The sequence below is a fragment of the Felis catus genome, chromosome D4, assembly GCF_018350175.1.
Source record: "Felis catus isolate Fca126 chromosome D4, F.catus_Fca126_mat1.0, whole genome shotgun sequence".
Classification (NCBI taxonomy): domain Eukaryota; kingdom Metazoa; phylum Chordata; class Mammalia; order Carnivora; family Felidae; genus Felis; species Felis catus.
The window spans coordinates 724,464-742,407 of NC_058380.1; the positions used below are offsets into that span (position 1 = coordinate 724,464).

At 39.9% G+C, this 17,944-nt stretch overlaps 2 protein-coding genes across 12 annotated transcripts in view; one reads left to right on the forward strand and one right to left on the reverse strand.

Moving 5' to 3' along the window:
* Positions 1-17,944, forward strand: part of CENPP (centromere protein P) — a 230,375-nt gene that overhangs the window by 143,141 nt on the left and 69,290 nt on the right. The gene's annotated exons all lie outside the window — the stretch shown is intronic.
* The window catches only part of ECM2 (extracellular matrix protein 2), a 33,661-nt gene continuing 27,631 nt past the window's right edge, over positions 11,915-17,944 (reverse strand). For all 4 annotated transcript variants that reach the window (XM_006939007.5, XM_006939006.5, XM_011288207.4 and 1 more), the window contains one exon: positions 11,915-13,049. In XM_006939007.5, coding sequence (XP_006939069.4) covers positions 12,881-13,049 — 169 coding nt within the window. In that variant the 3' untranslated portion in view covers positions 11,915-12,880. The remainder of the gene's footprint in view (positions 13,050-17,944) is intronic.

Consider the following 17,944-nt stretch of genomic DNA (forward strand, 5'->3'; position numbering starts at 1 on the left):
TGAGGATACAGTGTGAGAGCCTTACAAAGAACAAGGGTGGCAGTGGAGTATAGCATGTCAAATGCAAAATCCTTTTTGTGATAACAGAGGAAAGAGAATCAAAAGGGACAGGGCTTTTCCTGTAGAAGAATGCCAGCTGAGCCGTCCAGAAGGGACCAGAGCTGGAGAGTTACCATCTACGGATACTTCCGGTGTGCTGATTTAGGCAAAGGTAGTCAGTGGAAGCTCAGACCACTAAGTAGAGGGTCACTGGATGGCAAAATATTCAGAGACCCAAAATCTTACCTTATAGATGATTGCTAGTTACCAGAGGAAGAATGTACCACCTGAACCAAACGTCTCAGCATCACCAGTAATAGGCTAGCCACCATTTTGTGCTTCCTGATATGTTGCAAAAGGAAGTATGTGACATCACCTACATGAGATTCTTGCCAGGCATGTTTTACCAAATCTAATCAGACAAATGCAAATTAGGGGACGTTTTGCAAGATAGCTGTCTGGGGCCCTTCCGAACAATGAAGATTGAGACTCTCCTAAGGTCTCACGGGAGACATAAACTGTCATTTAAAATTAATTGATATGAATTCATGAAAACTGAAAGACTTATGACAGTAAGTTTATAATATTGTGTGGGTGTCACGTATTTTTAAATTCCTCAAAAGTCAGTTTGCTTTGAGGAATGGGTACAAGTAACAGTTTTAAATAAACTTTCTGAGACTGAAGGAGTCCGCGTGTAAACTCTAATTCACACACACTGCCTCTTAGGGCATTGTCGGGACATGCCAAAATGTCTGAACATGGGGAAATCCGAATATGGGCTGTATGGGAGACAGTACTGAGTCAGTTACATTTCCTGGGTTTGGTGATGTGAGCACATGTGATTGTCGTGCCACGGGCTTGTCAGGCCTGTCCATGTTTCTCAGGAGTCCCCTCCTCAAGTCCCGGTGACAGTGCTGTGACACTTGCAGCCTGCACATGGATGGTCCAGCTGGACAAATGTGGACACAGGAGGGGGGAAGAGATGAAATGACCAGACAAAATGACAATTGGTGAATGTAGGTGAAGCATGTGGAGATCTTCATTGTATACTTTCAACTTTTCTGTGGCTTTTAAAAATATTGCTAAATAATTGGGGGGGGGGGAACGTGTTTTGTCTTAATTTTAACTGATTTGTCCTTACCTCTACTGAAATATTTACATGTAAAGCTTTAAGTTAATTAAGCTGTTACCCTAGGGTTTCTTAACCAGGGGTTGTGAATCCCTGGAGGAGTGGGGAAGGCTGTATGAATCTCTTGATACATGTAAAGTGTTAGATGAGTGTTTTTCTACACAGAGACCCATCATATCCTCTCAGGGGTCCATCCTTCAAATAATTAAGAACTATTTCCCTAGAATTAGTATTTCAGACATTATAAACTTAGTAATTGTGAACATAATTCTCAACTTATGGAAAACAAATCAACCTTTAGCACATTCCAACTTCTGAAAAGATTTGCTTCTATCAGTTGATAGTTTAATGTAAGTTTATTTGACCACAGAGACTCTGTTACTTAGAAACACACCATGACATTTCAATAGCATGATGCATTCCTTTTGTGTTCCAAACTAATACGTGTTCAGTGCAATCACATGTTATTTTTAATACAGTCTGCTTTCCCTTGTGTGGATTCACATTCTTCACATTTTGTGTAAAGGAAAAAATATGCTCAACTCAAAGTTTTGATTGTATCCATTTTCATGTAGAGAGAGAAAATGGGACTTCAAAGAAGAAATACTCATGCCTTTATTTTTCAGTTGTGTAATCACTAAGGCCTATTTACAGAGTTAGAAACATTCACTTCTTTGCAAATAACAGTGTGTGACAGAACCAGATTCCACCGTGGTTTACAGCCTCCACTCTTGCTGTTCAACATGTCAAGGCAGAGACATGTGAGTAACATGTAAGAATGTGCTGAAGCATTCAGGCATGTGAGCTCACGTGTGTGCTCACACACGCCTGCCCTGTTGACTATAGACCCCAGTTCCTCTGAAGATCCTCTACAGAGGGTCTGTTGGATCAGGTTCAGTCGGGGCTGTTATTCACAGGGACAGTCATGAAATTCACTCCCCAGAAGAACCATCTGCCAGGGCCTCTGCACCCAGCTGAGGGACGGGAAGGCCAAGGCTTGCAGGCAGACTCTTACTCTGTCCTTACAGACCCACTCCTGGGTCATCTCTGAGGTCAGAATCTTAACTGCTGGACAGGTTTATTGATCACATACTTTTACAGTTTGGCTGGCTATTTTAAATAGGTTTTTCCTCATTTCAGGTGTTATAAGTAATCACAGTGAGTTACATTTATAAGTCAGACTTAACTCTTCTTTCTTATAATCAGGATTTTTTTCAAGTCATTTTCTAAATTACTCCGTCTGTGATGAGAAGTAGTTTGGACTCTGTGCAGAGTCCAACACTCGCTGTGTGTTTATGGAGACTCCAGCTGAGCACACCCTATGCTGGTGTCTGTATGATGCTGTTCTGTACGATGGGTGTGAGCAGAGGCTCCCAGCGTCCCTCTGGAGCCTAGCCCCCAGCAGAGCATTTGCTGACCCCTTGCCCAGAGTAAGATGCCCACTCCTTTTCCCACTATATTTCACAATCTAAGGAATCGGTTACCTTGAATAATTAATGTCTGCTATATTAAGAGGCCAGGCAGCCTTGAGCAAGTCACTGAACCTCTGTGCCTGCTGGTCTCATGACACCTACCAGTGAAGGAACGGATGCTCAGCTTCTCTGATGTCTAACCTGCGCCTAGCGTGGCAGTGGATGGCACCTCATTTAACCTTCCCAGCAGCTTTGGGAAGTAGATGTTGTTCCCCGCAATTTCATGGGTGAGGAGACTGGGAATCAGAGTCTGAGTAACAGGATCAAGTCCACAGCTCATAAGGACTCCAGGTCAGAACCACAGTACTTGTTCTGGATTTTCAACTACAAGGAACAGACCTCGTGGTAGAGTAGACTTCTGGGTTTGCACGCCCTGGAGTCATCTTGTATAGTTTAGAGCTGGCCAGAAACTTCTGTTTTCATGGGTACTTTTAGTATTTTTGAATTTTAAGTTGACTGAGGATCTGAATTACTTTCAACTGTGGACAGAAGAATAGTTCAGTCATCTTCAGTCTGTAAGTACATCTCCTATGAGGAAACTTTCTGTTTTCTAAATAAAGGAGGAGGTGGAATAGATGTCATAAAGGGTTTTAACCGCCCTTTGAGGTTTCACTGAAACAGCAGAATTTGAGTAGCTCCTCATTGTATGTCGGCGTCCATGAACCTAGTAATTCATGGTATGTTTAAATGATGGCTTTAGAAAACATAGTCAATGTTGTTATTATGCAGAACAATCAGTTGGTTACTAAATATTACCAGTTGTCAAAGCATGACTTGGTTGTTTATAAAATACTCTGTTTTCTCATGTCTGTGTCAGAAAATGTTAATGATATAAATTATTCCTTATTAATTTTAGGACCCTATATAAATTTTTTTTCATTTCAGTTTCTCACTTTTCCTTTAAAAGTCCTTAAATTTGGGTGCACCTGGGTGGCTCAGTTGATTAAGTTTCCGACTCTTGACCTCAGCTCAGGTCTTGATCTCTGGGTCATGAGTTCAAGCCCTTTGTTGTGCTCCACGCTCAGCGTGAAACCTATTTTAAAAAAAAAAAAGTCCTTAAGTTTTGCAGATTCCTTTCTGTTTTGTTTAGGAGTAGTATCAGTATCAACTTTGGAGAGCTCATGAGCTGATCGGTGTAGACCTGGGGTCTGCAGTCAGTTTAGCACCAACTTTCTGCACAGGATGCAAGGATCTAAGAAATGACCTCTCTGTTCTTCTGGTTTTACAGTCTTATTAGAGAAACACGATATGCCCTCTGTCCATCAGCGGTGCAGCACCTCATATGCAATAAATAATCAGTGCACACCTAAGTCACAGTACCACATCTGTCACCAGGGTGGTGCCATGTATCCTGAGGGCCAGGTGAGGGGGGCACTTTGCACAGAGCCAGGCTCCTGGGTGCATCTTGTCTTGTGCCCCAGAAGCTCTGTGTGGCCAGACCACACAGCTCAGCTTGGATGGAGATGGCCATGGACTTGGCTCCTTTGCTTCCTCGACATTGGGAGCTGCACTCACTAGGGTTCAGCTCCCCTGCCCTCCTCCTCTCATACCCCTCAGAATTGTCCTTGCCTGTGGACTCCTTGCCTTCCCACTCCCCCCATCCTCCTGCCCGAAATCTTTCATGACCCCCAAATTCAGCATATTCTTGCCCAAACTGTCCCTTCTTTGTCAGCCCGTCAGCAGCATCCCTGAGGCATAAGCAGTTCTCTTTGGCTCCCTTCTCATTGTGTCCTGGATGAGGCTTTGTCACAGTTTTCCTCCTGTCACCTGTACTGGCTGCAACAGCCCCTGCGGTGCTGGCTCACATCCCTTCCCGACACCTCACTGCTCCTCATGTAAGTCTAGTCTCCCGCTGAGCTTTTCCGACCTGCACTCATCCCCTCCGCTTGGCTGACTCACATCCTGTATCAGGGCCCCTCAAGCCTACTCCTCTTTCCTCCTCTGAATTTGGTACCATTTACCACCCATATTCTACCACAGGCTTTCTTTGTTACCCCTGATCTAAATTGAAATTTGTCAGTTCAGGGGCACCTGAGTGGCTCAGTTGGTCGAGCATCCAACTCTTAATTTCAGCTCAAGTCACAATCCCAGGGTCATGGGATTGAGCCGCACATCGAGCTCCATGCGTCTGACAGCATAGAGCCTGCGTGGGATTCTCTCTCTCATTCTCTCTGTCTCTTTGTCTGTCTGTCTCTCTCTGTCCCCCTACCCCCAAAAATAAACATTTTTTTAAAAAGTAAAATAAATTTGCCAATTCAGGCAAATCATATTTGCCTACAGCAGCACACAATACTACACTGAATGCAGTATATGCCACCAGTAAATCTTTGGGGTTTTATCCTTTAGCTATATACCCTGTGCTATATACATCTGTGGCTTAAATCTTCACATACTTACCAAATCTAAAGTTATCTTAAGCATTATGATTTATTAACACTTCTCAACGAATTTAAAGGTTTATGCTACATACTACTGAACAGTTATTGGAATAATCACATTTTTATGTGCGAGCGGGCTAATCACCCTGACCTCACTTCTCTTGGAGGTGTCCAGGTGGACCAGAGGGCACTGTGCAAAGGCAGATTTCAGTTAGCGCTGTGGGTAGTTTTTTTTTTCATGTTTTTTTAAATTGAAGTATAATTAGCATGCAGTATTATATTGGTTTCAAATGTACAATGTCATGGTTCAACATTCAATACATTATTCATTGCTCATCACGATCAATGTATTCTTAATCCCCTTTGCCTATTTCACCCATCCTCCCCGCACCTCCCCTCTGGCAACCACCAGTTTGTTCTCTGTATTTAAGAGTCTGTTTGTTTGTCTCTTTTTTTCTTTCTTTGTCTGTTTCTTAAATTCCACATATGGAATTGTACGATATTTTTCTGACCTATTTCACTTAGCATTACACGCTGTAGGTCTGTCCATGTTGTTGCAAATGGCAGGATTTCATTCTTTCTTTGGCTGAGTAATTCTCCATTGAATATATATATATACACCACATCTTCTTCATCCATTCGTCAGTTGATGGACACCTGGGCTGCTTCCATCTTGTGGCTATTGTAAATAATGCTGCAGTAAAGATAGGGATGCATATATCTTTTCAAATTAGTGTTCTCATTTTCTTTGGGTTAATACCTAGTAGTGGAATGACTGGATCATATGGTATTTCTTAGGTTTTTTTTGGTTTTTGTTTTTGTTTTGTTTTGGGTACCTCTACATTACATTGTTTCCCACCAGTGGCTGCACCCATGTACATTCCCACCGATAGTGCCTGGGGGCTCCTTTTTCTCCACATTCTCACCCAACATTTGTTATTTCTTGTCTTTCTTGATTCTAACCATTCTGACAGGTATGAGGTGATATCTTTTTGTGGTTTTGATTTGTATTTCCCTGATAATTAGTGATGTTGACATACCTTTTCATGTATCTGTTGGCCATCTGTATGTCTTTGAAAAGATAATCTATTCAGATCCTTTGCCCATTATAATCAGATTATTTATTTTTTTGGTATTGCATTGTGTCTTTTATATATTTTGGATATCAATCCCTTATCATATATATCATTTGCAAATGTTTTCTGCCATTCAGTGGTTTGCCCTTTTGCTTTGTTGATGGTTTCCTACACTGTGCAAAAGCTTTCATTTTGACATAGTCCCTATAGTTTGATTTTGCCTTTGTTTCTCTTGCTAAAGGAGACATATCTAGAAAAATGTTTCTACAACTGATGTCAAAGAAATTACTGCCTATGTTTTCTTCTAGGAGTTTTATGGTTTCAGGTCTCACATTTAGGTTTTTAATCTATTTTGTGTTTATTTTGTGTATTAGATATAAGAAAGTAGTCCAGTTTCATTCTTTTTTATGTGGCTGTTCAGTTTTCTCAACACCATTTGTTGAAGAGATTCTCATTTCCCTGTTGTATATTGTCTCTTTTGTTGTTTATTAATTGATCATATAAGGTTGGATTTATTTCTGGGCTCTATATTCTGTTCTTTTGATCAATATGTCTCTTTTTGTGCCAGTACCATACCGTTTGGAGTACTACAGCTTTGTTGTAGATCTTCAAATCTGGAATTGTAATACCACCAGCTTTGTTCTTTCTCAAGATTACTTTGTTCAGGATCTTTTGTGGTTCCATACAAATTTTAGGATTATTCTAGTTCTATGAAAAAATGCTATTGATGTTTTGATAGAGATTACATTGAATCTGTAGACTGCTTTGACAGTATTAGTTCTTCCAAGCCATTGACATGGAATATCCTTCCATTTGTTTGTCTTGACTTCAGTTTCTCTCATTAGTGTTTTATAGTTTTTGGAGTACAGGTTTTTTTTTTTACCTTTTTGGTTAGATTTATTCCTAGATTTTTTTTTTTTTTGGTACAATTGTAAATGGAATTGTTTTCTTAATTTCTCTTTCTACTGCTTCATTATTAATGTTTAAGAATACAACCAGTTTCTGTACATTAATTTTGTATACTGTGACTTTACTGAAGTTATTTATCAGTTATAGTAGTTTTGTGGTGGAGTCTTTAGGGTTTTCTATATATAGTTACATGACATCTAAAAATAGTGAAATTTTTACTTCTTCCTTACTACTTTAGATGCCTTTTATTCCTTTTTCTTGTCTGATTGCTGTGGCAAGGACTTCCAATACTATGTTGAATAAAAGTAGTGAGAGTGAACATCCTTGTCTTATTCCCAACCTTAGAGGGAAGGCTTTCAATTTTTCCCTATTGAGTGTGATATTGGCTGTGGGTTTTTCATATAAGGCCTTTATTATATTGAGGTATGTTCTTTCTAAACCTAATTTGTTGAGGGGTTTTATCATGAATAAATGTTGTACTTTGTCAAATGCTTTTTCTGCATCTGTTGAGAGGATCATAGGGTTCTTATCCTTTCTCTTCTTTATGTGACATATATTGATTGATTTGAAATGTTGAACCACCCTTGCATCCCTGGATTAAATCCCACTTGATTATGATGAATTATTTTTTTTAATGTATTGTTGGATTTACTTTGCTAATATTTTGAGGATTTTTTTAATCTCTATTCGTCACAGATATCAGTATATAATTTCCTAATAACAGTAGGGAATTTTAACACCCCACTTACATCAATGGACAGATCATCCAGACCAAAAATCAGCAAAGAAACAGTTGCTTTGAATGACACATTGGACCAGATGGATCTAACAGATATATTCAGAACAGTCCATCCAAAACCAGTAGAATACACATTGTTTTCAAGCACACATGGAACATTCTCCAGACTAGACGAATCACAAGAAAAAATCTGGAAAGAGCACAAATACATGGAAGCTAAATAACATGCTGCTAACCAACAAACAGGTCAAGCAAGAAATCAAAGAGGAAGTTAAAAAATACATGGAGACAAATGAAAATGAAAACACAAAGGTCCAAAATCTTTGGGATGTGGCAAAAGCTGTTCTAAATACAAGCCTACCTCAAGAAGCAAGAAAAATCTCAAATAAACAACCTAACCTTACACTGAAGTGTAAGGAGCTAGAAAGAGAACAACAAAGAAAACCCAAAGCCAGCAGAAGGAAGGAAATAATAAAGATCAGAGCAGAAATAAATGATACAGAAACTAAAAAGCAATAGAATAGATCAGTGAAACCAGAAGTTGGTTCTTTGAAAAGGCAAACAAAATTAATAAACCTTTTGGCAGACTCATCAAGAAGAAAGGAGATAGGACTCAAAATCAGAAATGAAGGAGGAGAAATAACAACCAACACCACAGAAACACACAGGATTATAAGAGAATATTATGAAAAATTATATGCCAAAAAATTGGACAACCCAGAAGAAATGGATAAAAGCCATATAACCTCCCAAAACTCAATCAGGAAGAAATAGAAAATTTGAACAGACCAGTTACTAGCAATGGAATTGAATCAGTAATCCGTGAACTCCCAGCTATAAATAAAAGTCCAGGACCAGATAGTTTCACGGGGGAATTCTACCAAACATTTATTTTTAATTTTTTTTTTAATGTTTGTTTATTTTGAGAGAGAGAGCTGGGGAGGGGCAAAGAGAGAAGGAGAGAAAGAATCCCAAGCAGGCTCCACACCATCAGCACAGACCCCAAAACAGGGCTTAAACTCACGAACTGCAAGATCATGACCTGAGCCAAAATCAAGTCAGACACTTAACTGACTGAGCCACCCAGGTGCCCCAACATTTAAAGAAGAGATAATACCTATTCTTCTCAAACTATTCCCCCTCCAAAAAAATACATAAAAGAGGGAGGAAAGCTTCCACATACATTCTAGGAGGCCAGTAATACCCTGATACCAAAACCAGATAAAGACACCACACACAAAAAATGTTGTTTTTTTTTTTTGCATGTTAGTGAAAGCAGTCATGATGACTCCACCACAGAACTACTATAACTGATAAATAACTTCAGTAAAGTCACAGCATACAAAATTAACATACAGAAACTGGTTGCATTCTTAAACATTAATAATGAAGCAGTAGAAAGAGAAATTAAGAAAACAATCCCATTTACAATTGTGCCAAAAATAAAATATCTAGGAATAAGTTTAACCAAGAAGGTAAAAAAACCCGTACTCCAAAAACTATAAAACACTAATGAGAGAAACTGAAGTCAACACAAACAAATGGAAGGATATTCCATGAGGCTGACTCCTACAGTGATGTGTGGAGTCATCTGGCAGTGCAAGCCTGCAGAGAGATGGTTGGATCTTGCTAACCCCTGCTGGCAGCACCTGCCACACCAGGTGCCCAGTGCCCAGCGCCCACTCCGGTGTCCAGACTTCCCACTCGTTGGACTTCAGTTGGAAGATGCAGAGTAAGTCCAGGCTCAGCCACGTACCCGCTGTGCTTCCTAGTGGCACCCACCCACCCTTGTCGCAGTATCCTGACCTGCCTGCTGCCCAGGGAGTCACAGGTTGTGGTGGGGACAGAGGATGTGGGCCTGTCTGCGCTCCCTCCAGAACACGTGCTCAGCTGCCTGCCCTCCGGGGTGTTTCAGGTCAGAGGTCAGCAGCCTTTGGTTGTTGCAGAGCTGCTCAGTACCACACTGCCCCACTGCGCTGGAGCTGTGGAGGAACAGCTGTGCCAGCTAGACTTCCTTGCCCAGCACATGGGGAGCGTGGCTGCATCCAGGCACCTGAGAAATCTTTCCTCAGGCCAAGGCTCTCCAGCCATGTGTTCTCAGAGTGTAGGGGAGCTGGGCAGAGGGTTAGGGAAGGACCAGGGACTTTGATGCATGTTCTTTGTGAATCTTAAAACTTGGTTTGTGATTCAGATAGTGCCTGTCCATTGGTTCTAAGAAAAGCGGGGTGTGGAGGGGAAGCAGCTAATCTCTCTGAAGTTAGCAAAGCTGCTTGTCTGAAGGAGAGTCTGTGCACTTCTTCAGGGACATTTCCACCCCAGGGTGCCATGAACCCCTGAGGAGCCATGCTTGAAATCCACTCATCTGTTCCAGACACATTATGTCATAATTGAATGAAGTGATCCCAGACAAGTGAAGTGAGTGTACAGTTTAATCATTGGAGATCAAGGTGGGTACCCATGTGTCCTGATTCCTGGTGTAGTTATTTCCTTATAATCCCAGGCTATACGTGTCTTTCACCATGTCATAGCTTTAGTGCTTTTTGTAATAATTTTAAGCCAAATCCCAAAATTAATAATATAGTTAGCATTCCTTGTATGTATGTGCACACACCTTTAATGTTTTTAGATCATAGCTACGCCAGGACTTTTTCAGTGTACAATATGTGTTAGTAATTACAGCATATTTCTGAAGCCAAGCAGAACATCTGTTTGTTTTTAACATTATATCGTGAAGAACATTTGCTGTAAGGACATTTACCACTTTTTTTTTTTAATGGAATTAAAATGTCCTATCCAGGACATGATGAAATTTCAAGGCTGAACATGTTCATTGCTAGACATATTTTATATTTTAAGTTGTAAAATCAAAAATAAAAGTGTCTTCCAACTTAAAAGTAAAGCTTCCATCAGTCAGTCTGATTTTCAGCCTTCCTAGAGAATCTGTTCTGTCAAGGTGTTCCAATTGCACAGTGGGCTCTTACTGTGTGCCTGGGCCTCGTGGCACTCCAGGGCTGGCGGGGGGGGGGGGGGGGGAGGAGGAGGAGCAGCATCCCACTGTGACTCATGGGACCCGCACACTCCTGGGCCCAGGCAGAGGGAGCTGAGGACCCTAGCATGCTTCACCACCGCCCCACCTTTTCTGCTGACCTCATTGCACCTTATCTCCCCAACCACACCATGTGTTCCCAGAGAGTAGAGACCTGTCCAATTCTGTTTATTCCTGGTTCTCTAGAACAGCGTCTGGAACACAGAGTAAAGTCAGAGTGAGAAATAGGTGCAGGAATGGCACAGTGTCCATCTGCATTGTTCCAGGGTGCACATTCTGCCGACTCACCTTCAACTTTGCTCCCTAGACTGCCTTCAACAGGTTATGTCAGCGCATTTACGTTCACGCAGCAAGAAGCATTAAAGGTTCTTGTCAAAGGAATGAATAACTGTATATTCTTATTTTTACCTGTCTCCTCCATTCGACTTGGCCAATATAAATTAGTAATGCTCCTACTTTCCTAAACTGGTTATAAGTCCCAACTTTTTGTTCCCCAAGATTCTGCTTCTGCTCTTAGCCACCTGGCTTAAGCCTCTGCCCTTGGTTCTAACAGTCTTCATCATATTATTATTCTTGTTCATGTTATAATCTCAAAATCCTAGCTACTATGAGAGGGTACCTAGAAAGAAGGGCTCAGAAATAAAGTTAGCTTGGGATGCCTGGCTGGCAGTGGGTGGAGCCTGTGACTCTTGATCTTGGGGTTGTAAGTTCGAGCCCCACATTGGTTGTGAAGATTACTTAATAATTTTTTTTAAGAAGGAAATAAAATTGGCTCGAATAGGATATATCAAACTCATATCTGAGAAAGTTAGGAAATAGCTTTGGTGAATATGCTGGTGGCTGTCAATTTTATATAAAAGGTAGGTAGTAAGTACACTCACCTGTGTACCACATTTCCTGGATAGTTTTCATTCCTCTCTGTTTCTCATGACAGCCCTCTAAGTGGGACCAGAAGCTCCCCCAGGTGGCAAAACCACTATTGAAAGATTAGGTCACTGAAGTTTGAAAAGTTAGAGTAACTTGAATATGAGTTCCTAGACACAAAGCTGAGAGCAGCAAAAGAAGTCAGCACAGTTTCTGTATGTGTCCCTTATAAATTGTTCCAGAAATAACAGACAAAAGATCATTACATAATAAAAATTTTAATACCATATGGTTTTGGCAGGTTCTAGTACATAGTAAATACTAATAGCTTTATGTTAAATTGAACTGAATAAAAGTATACTTTTGAGCACATTGAAAGAAGGTAGTTGCTAACAGTAACCATTGGAGCAAAAATTTTCAAAAATGCATGCCTTAGGGTTTATATTTATAAGGTGTAGTCAAGGACAATGAACATATTTTAAGCAAAGTCCACTACTGTCCATAAAATCTTTTGATCTTGAATAAAGAATAATGAGGGTGATCTTAAAATATTGTTTAATTTTTTAAACTGACACAGAAATTTTAGATTTTGTAGTAAAGTTTCAAAAATAGTGTAGAACTCACATATGCCTTTCTCCCAGCTTCCTCTAATGTTAATAAGCAGTATATAACAATACTACAGTCCTCAAAACCAGGAAATTAACATGACAGGAGTGTTTTAATTTTACACATGTGATTAAAAAAGGAACTAAGCAAACCCAATCACTAAGTATATTTATACCAATAATTGTAGCATAGGGTCTTATAGAAAATACTAAATTATTTTAACAGTAGGATAATAAACAGAACATTAATTTGTAAGTTCCACCTATTTTTTTTTTCCTGCCATGCACTTCTTGGTCTCGAACCATAACACATGTATTTTTTAAAGGGACTTAGAGCCTAGCCTAAAGCAATACTCAGGTCGGTTGTAAAGGACATTCTTATTTTGCTCCAGATTTTCCCAGTCTAACTCAGCAGCGAGTAAGATCCGGTTCTCTTGAGGAAAGTTGCAGGAGGGGGCTTTTTTCTAGAGTGTGAAGCTGCACTTTCACTAAGACTGCTGGAAAACTAAACTCAAGGTGTGTTTTGGTTGTTTCTCTGTGGGCTGGGTCTCACTTATTGATGACAGATGCTACTACAACAAATACAGGAGTATGGTTTGTAAGTGATGAACAAAAACTTGGAATTATGTGATATTTTGTGGTTTAAGAACTATACTTGAATATGATCTTATGCATGAAAATGCATAGGATGATATTTCTCTTGTTTTAATATAATTGTTTTCAAGATGAAGGTGTTCCAGGGTTGAATCGCCATCTTCTTCAGCATTGCAGATTTGTTCTGGAAGAATGTTCCTGAGGAAAAATAGATGTACAAGCCATAAATGGTCCAAGTAGTATTGAGCTTTATGTAACTTAGTTAAATTTCACATTTTTAAAAAAGTTTTGGTGCTCTTCCTTTTCAAGTACCAGAGAGTATATAACATGGTTGAAGATAGAATATAAGTGAATTTTAGCAAAAAGTGTAAAGGAACATCAGGGGGACAGGTGAGAGAATTTCCCAAAAAACTTTTATTTTCCTAAAGATTTGTTTTAAGGAAACAAAAAGGCAAATTCGTTCGTTTCCAGAATTTGAGTTCTGTATGTCAAAAAGAGCTGGTGTAAAAATATTGAATTTGAGGGTCAAACGAGTTTCCATTTATTATCACGAGTGTTCATGGTACTTGCAGTCTCGTGTTTCATAACTCAGCCCACAACTTTAGTCTTTGTGGCCACATTTAAAGACATAATGAATCTATTAATATGAGTCTTGGCCTTGACTGTCGTATCTAGTGGATGGATCTTTATGATCAAAGCTATCCTTACATTTTTCATCTCAAACTTGCTGGTGCTCTTGTTGAAGATACTGAGTGTTCAACAAAAAGAAATGTCAGTGGTATGTGGAAGTCAGGCCAACTGTTTATATGAACTACTTACACACTTGTTGAAATTCTGCCCTTTATTTTCAGCCTGGTTTTCTTCGTGTCAGTACTAACATTGACCCCTATTCTCTGGACAAGTGTTTCGTTTCATGAAGGTACAAAGGAATGCACACAAAATGACAAATGCTGTTAGAGCCTCTCTTAAATGATAGCTTTGAAATTTGAGGACATTCCTTCAGGATGTCTGTCAGAAAGGAAAATGAGCCTTAGAAAAGACGTTAACTTAGTTGATAGAATTATTTGAGGGAAATCATCTTGTGAAGAATCATCTGACTTCTGTGAGAAGAGCTTTGTGTTGCTCAAGGGTCATTCATTACCGCTAGGTTTGGCAGATGAGTTGGTTGTTGTCTTTGATAACTTGGCAAAAATAAGCTGGAAGTTAGGAGATCAATTCTGGTATTAAAGAGTTAGTTTCACGTTGTTGTTTTGTTGGGCTCAGCCAGGACCCCAGGGGCTATTTGGTAATTCTGGGGTGTTTATCACAAATCCATTTTCACTACCCAGGTTATGCTTTTGTCTATGTGTCAGTGGTTCCAATGACTAATGCTGGGTATACAGCAAAAAATGGCATAGTTTTTATAAGGAGTTCTTAATCATTTTGAAGAACAACAATTCTTAAAATTTTTAGGGAAGTAATGTGCAGTCTAATTAAATGATTTCCAAATTACATTTGCTTAATTGTTTTTGTTTAAAATTTTTTTTTAATATTTACTTATCTTTGAGAGAGAAAGAGACAGAGTACAAGCAGGGGAGGGGCAGAGAGAGAGGGAGACACAGAATCTGAAGCAGGCTCCAGGCTCTGAGCTGTTAGCACATCTGACAGCCGAAGTCGGACATACAACCTACTGAGCCACTGAGGCGCCTCCTCCCCAATTTTTAAAAAATAAAATAAAATTGGATCTTTTTCTTATATGCTAGAAAAAATTTTAAATACATCAAAGATCTAAATGTGAAAAATGAAGAACTAGTATATCCTAGGAGCAGGGGGAAAAAAAATCCCCTTGTGACTCAAAAATCAGAAGCACTAAAAGAAAAGATTAATAAAGCCACTGCAGGTGTTTTAAAAATGCAAAGTTAAAAGACAAATGGCAAACTAGGAGAAAGCTTTTGCAACTTATATCACAGATATAGGGCCAGTGGACAGAGACCTCCTAAAAGCCCCTGCAGAAAAAGGAGAAGTGAGGGAAATGCCCTGGTAACCAGCCCACAAGAGAAAAAATGAAATGACATAAACATGAAGAGATGCTTAGTTTCATTCATGACAAGAGAAATGCACGTTGAAAGTATCCTGGCACAGCACTGTCACTTACCAGATTTGCCTCCCATAAAAAAAAAAAAATTCAGAAGCTCATCAACATGGTCTGATAATGGGGCTGTGCAGGATCACACAGTACTGGAGGGAATTCAGAGCAGGACAGCCCCGGTGGCGGGGGTGGGGGTGGGGGTGGGGGGCGGGGATTGGCAGTACCTAGCAGGGTCACGTGCATTTTGCCCAGTCACTCAGCAGTCTCCCTTCTAGGAGCCTGTCCCAGAGTTAGTCTGGAAAAATATAAAAGGCTGTCCAAAGTTACGCATTATGGCATTCTTTGTAGTAATAAAAGAATGGAAACAATTAGATGTCTATCAATAAGGAACTGGTTAAATAAAATTTCCACATAATAGAATACTGGTCTGTATTCTATTGTAAAAAGAATGAGGAAATTCTCCATATATTGATAAGGAGTCATAGTAAGGCTATACTGATAATTATAAAAAGTACCACTCAAGGGACGCCTGGGTGGCTCACTCAGTTAAGTGTCTGACTTCAGCTCAGGTCATGATTTTGTGGTTCATGAATTTGAGCCCTGCATCGGGCTCTGTGCTGACAACTCAGAGCCTGGAGCCTGTTTGGGATTCTCTCTCTCTCTGCCCTTCCCCACTCTGTGCTCTGTCTTTCTCTCTCTCTCTCTCTCTCTCTCTCTCTCTCTCTCTCTCTCTCAAAAATAAGACATTAAAAAAAGAAAGTACCACTCACTGTCAAGGCACCTGGGTGGCTCAGTCGGTTAGGCGCCTGACTTCGGCTCAGGTCGTGATCTTACAGTTCGTGGGTTCGAGCCCCGTGTCAGGCTCTGTGCTGACAGCTCGGAGCCTGGAGCCTGCTTCGGATTCTGTGTCTCCCTCTCTCTCTGCCCCTCCCCCACTCATGCTCTGTCTTTCTTCTTCTCTCACAAATGGATAAAAGCGTTTAAACAAAATTAAAAGAGAAAAAAAAATCTTTCTGGTAATGATTTGTATAGTAATTGTGGGAGACGGTGGGGAATATGTGTATGTATGTATACTTCTATTTGCAAAAAAATACTGAAAGGAAAAACCACAAATTAATTTAAAAAAATTAATAAGCAGAATGATGGAATGCAGCATAAGGTACAGGCATAGAAGGACTTCTCTTAACATACCTTGTTATACAGTTTTGACTTTGGAATTATATAAATGTTTAACATAGTAAAAATCATTAATCAAATAGAAAATAGTAATTCCCTGAAACCAAAAACAAACCAAAGACCTTATCTGAATATTAAGTTGTTGACATATTGTTACAAAGTAGGCCACAATATTTCAGCTACACATCCTTTGTGGAACATATTCTAAAAGCAAATAGAGCTCCCCAAAACACTGTATACTTAATTCAGTATTTTTGTGCTTGTAGTAATGGTATTCTTATTTCGAAACTATTGTTTGTATATTGTAAGATAATGACTTAGTTAACATTGTTGAGAACCTAGATTCTCAGTATAAGATAAACAAATTTAAAGCAAAAGGAATACTCTATATGGTTAAATTTGAATTGGGAACACCAGTATGAACTCCTGTTCTTTTTCTTTACAAAATACATATTTCCTGGCAGTTCACTGCAAGCCTTGAAACAGTAACAACACTTTAGAAAAGACAGTGCCTGGTCCCCAGCCTGGGGCATGTGGATGCTGCTCCCATTGAGGGGGCTTAGACCTCTCTGGGAGAAGGCTGTCACCGGTGCGTGGCAGGGGGAGGAGAGTGCTGCCCGGGTCAACAGAGGCCTCTCCAAGGACACCGAGCCAGCTCTGAGTGCTACCTCTGGCCAAGGAGTGGAGTTTAAGAACAATAGTTACAGTTGATGAAAGCATTCTGAATATATAAAACCATGAGTTCATATTGATTCTCCAGAGAAAGAGAGAAAGCCAAAAACAAAAAAACACAAACACTTAGGCACCGACTTCTTTTTTTTCCTGAGACAGCTGGAAATATATTTTAATATGTTTTATAGTCCTTTCCATTCATATTTAATACATGTATCATTTTTTTCCCAGTTCTGTAAAGATAGAATTAACATACAACATGATAGTTTAAGGTTGAAGACATAATTTGGCATTTGTAGATGCTGCAGAATGATTGCATGTTAAGTTTAGGTAACATCTGTCAGCTCACATGGTTAGAAATTTTTAGCCAGCCTCTTGCTCTGATTGGACATTTCAGGGGAAGAACGGAGCATTCATCTTACCCCTCTGAGTAACAAAGTGGCCCTGGTTGATAAGAGTTCCAGCTGACAAATGTGGGAAGGATAACAAACATAGGGCTCAGCAGTTTGTTACCCTTAAAGAAATAAGAGGTTCAAGCAACAATCATCTGTGAATGAAACCAGTGGTTCAGAGGTGGAGGAGAAAGGTATTAATCAAGATGTCAGGCTGGAAGGGGGACAGGCATGTGCTTTCTGACGCAAATAGAAAGCACAGAGCACAGCTATTGAAGTACTCTAGCCAAACCGTTTTTAACTGAATCTTATAAAGCCTTCCCCACTCCCACCTCTCTCTCCAGTACTGTTATACACCCTTGACTCTTTCCCTATTTTGTTTTTGGGAGTTTGTGTTCAGAATTTTAGAGACAAAGAAAAGAGGAAGGGGTAGAATCTTCAGGGACAAGACCCCATCTCAAGGATCAGCCTTTGGCTGCACTACCGCAGCATTCCAGATGAATCCTTGAGACCTTCATGCTTTCCAGGCAGATAGGAAATTGTGTCCCCAGAAGTGAGAGAAGCTGACACTCAGTAATTTTTTTCAGAATTTTTCCTTCAGGAAGAATCTAGATAGAATCGGTTTAGATTCTAATCAGATTAGAATGTTTTAAATTTCATATGAGGGTCGGAGCAGCACTGTAATATCCCATCTTGAAGCCTCACTTCAACCCACCCCTTAGGTTCTCAGTATTAGGTAATAATGTTCCATTCTAAAGGTTTTTACCATGGAAGTTTGCAAACAT